At 55.6% G+C, this 2,408-nt stretch overlaps 1 protein-coding gene and 1 long non-coding RNA gene across 2 annotated transcripts in view; one reads left to right on the top strand and one right to left on the bottom strand.

Moving 5' to 3' along the window:
- Positions 1-323: 323 nt before the first annotated feature.
- On the bottom strand, positions 324-1,671 carry LOC116068367. Its single transcript, XR_004109560.1, has 2 exons — positions 1,470-1,671; positions 324-599 (listed from the first exon to the last, which is right to left on the bottom strand). It is a non-coding gene; the product is annotated as an uncharacterized LOC116068367 (long non-coding RNA).
- Positions 1,672-1,757: 86 nt separating this feature from the next.
- Mtarc2 (mitochondrial amidoxime reducing component 2) overlaps positions 1,758-2,408 on the top strand; it is a 31,721-nt gene continuing 31,070 nt past the window's right edge. Inside the window, exon 1 of the mRNA XM_031337771.1 lies at positions 1,758-2,101. Within this exon, the coding sequence (XP_031193631.1) occupies positions 1,830-2,101 (272 nt within the window). The 5' untranslated portion in view covers positions 1,758-1,829. The remainder of the gene's footprint in view (positions 2,102-2,408) is intronic.

Below are 2,408 nucleotides of genomic sequence, written 5' to 3'. Positions count from 1 at the left end.
CTCTCTTTCACACACACACACACACACACACTGACACTGACACTGGTTTAAGGATTTTTTAAAATTTTTTTTATTTTTGATTTTCGAGACAGCGTTTCTCTGTAGCCCGGGCTGTCCTGGAATTTGCCCCTTCTCCAGCAGGTGGCTTAGCCCTACTTTGGAGGGGACAACAGGATGGCCTCCCCAAGAGGCCTCGAACAGATTATGTCTTGATGCAAAGAACCATCCTTAGGAAAATGGATGGCCTGTGTAAGAAAGTCTGTTCTTATGTTCTTATTCCAGTAATTAGCTTGAATGCAGCTTTTACAAAGTAAGGGCAGACATCAGTTAAACCATGAACCCTGGTTTTTATTCACCAAGTCACTACTTACAGTGGGGGAATGAGCGCAGATCTCTTCTGATCTAGGCAGAGGCCACTGGCCTTTCCAGAGGGAAAGTGAGGAGGCAGAGAAGCGGGGCACTACGGGTAGGCTCTCTCAGTCGGTGTCGCCGATCAGAAGCAAACATGCTTGCTCTGCTGGCTGCCAGTCACCGAGGTTGGGGCTCTGTCCTGTCTGTCCTTCCAGGGAGAAGTCTGTTATCCCTGATGACTGTCCAAGCTGCAGAAGTACAGTTCAAAATTCTAAGTCCTAAGATTTCTAAAAACAATTTTATTTTTATTTTAAGTGTATGGATGTTTTGCCTGCACGTGTGCCTGAGTACCACCTGTGTTCCAGCTATCTGCCTGAAGAGGTTGTGGATCTCTGGCACTGGCATTGCAGACAGTTAGGAGCTGCTATGTAAGTGCTAGGAGTCCAACTGGGTCTTCTGCTAAAGCCGTTTAACCACTGAGCCATTTCTCCATTTATTTATTTAGAATTTATTCTCCTCCTCTCTCCTCTCTCTCTCTCTCTCTCTCTCTCTCTCTCTTTCCCTCCCTCCCTCCCTCCCTCCCTCCCTCCCTCCCTCTCTCTCTCCCTCTCTTTCTCTCTCTCTCTCTCTCTCTCTCTCTCTCTTTGCGCGCGCGCTCGCGTCCAAAAAATGGTTCCCTCCCTCCTGCCACACGGGTCCCAGGGACTGAATTCAAGTTGTCAGTGTTGGCAGCCGGGACCTTTACCTGTCGAGCGGCTTTCAACGGATGAGTTAATCATTGATGTTTCTGAAACAGGTCCCGGCTATCAAGTCCACGATGGTCTTGAACTTGTGCCTATCTCCTTGCCAAAGCCCAAAGCCCGACTTTTAAGTCGCGTTTGGAACGCTGTCTACGAAAAGTCGACCAGAGTCCTCTACTCTGACCTCAGCCACAGCAAGGGGTAAGCTCTGGCAGGCTTTCCCTTCCTCGGTCCGTCTTAATTGGCTTGTGTACCTGTAACCCCGTGTACCTGTAACCCCAGGTCACGCGGCCAGAAGCCGCGCCAGTCGTCTTGCCTCTACCTGCAGAGGTGGAAGCCGAGCGTTCCAGAGAGTTGCGCGATCTTCGGGCGACCTACCCCAAAGTTGTCCCCAGGAAATGTTCCTCTATCCCACATCATTTCAGTGTAGCTTCTTGCACAACTGAGTGCGCTCCTTTTAGAAGGAAAAGGGTAAACCATTGTAGCGGGTTGAAGGGCAATGGGGGAGGGGGTCGCCTTAAAGGAGGACAAAGGCAAAGGAAAATGAAAGTGACCACCCCACGCTGCCACCCACGATGGGCTTGGGTCAGCCTCCGCCAGCGGTCGCGACTCGAGCAGCAGAAGTTTGACAGGCGCTGCGGCTGCGCCAACTCTGGCTCCGCCCGCACTCCCGGAGCCTTAAGCCCCGCCTCGCCACCGCGGCCCCTGTAGCCCAGGCCTGGCCCCGGGTGGTTTACCATGGGTTCCTCCAGCTCCACGGCTCTGGCTCGCCTCGGCCTCCCCGGGCAGCCGCGGTCCACCTGGCTCGGCGTCGCCGCGCTGGGACTGGCCGCGGTGGCGCTGGGGACGGTGGCCTGGCGTCGCTCGCGTCCCCGGCGGCGCCGGCAGCTGCAGCAGGTGGGCACGGTGTCGAAGGTCTGGATCTACCCGATCAAGTCCTGCAAGGGGGTGTCGGTGTGCGACACCGAGTGCACCGACATGGGGCTGCGCTGCGGCAAAGTGCGCGACAGGTACGCCTAGCCCCCCGCTGTCCCCGCCGCGGATGGGCCGGGGCGAGGGAGGTGGGGCCTCAGCCTACGGAAGCGGGCGCCCCTCGGTGAGTGCAAACTTTGGGAGCCGGAGCCTGGAGAAAGTCGAGAGAGGAGTTCCGTACTGCAAGCTGTGTTCTCCCCCAAACCTAGGAAGCAAGGGTTTGCTGCGCCTGGGCAACATGCGCACACACACACATATGGGAAAGAGCTGACACCAGTTGGAACACGGTGCACATTGGTGAGCTTGTTCAAGTTGAAATCGTAGTATGCAAGCCTCCCCCCCCCC

The sequence above is a fragment of the Mastomys coucha genome, unplaced genomic scaffold, assembly GCF_008632895.1.
Source record: "Mastomys coucha isolate ucsf_1 unplaced genomic scaffold, UCSF_Mcou_1 pScaffold1, whole genome shotgun sequence".
In the NCBI taxonomy this organism is placed as follows: domain Eukaryota; kingdom Metazoa; phylum Chordata; class Mammalia; order Rodentia; family Muridae; genus Mastomys; species Mastomys coucha.
The sequence above is the reverse complement of the archived record's forward strand: the minus strand, read 5'-3'. Positions and strand labels throughout refer to the sequence as shown.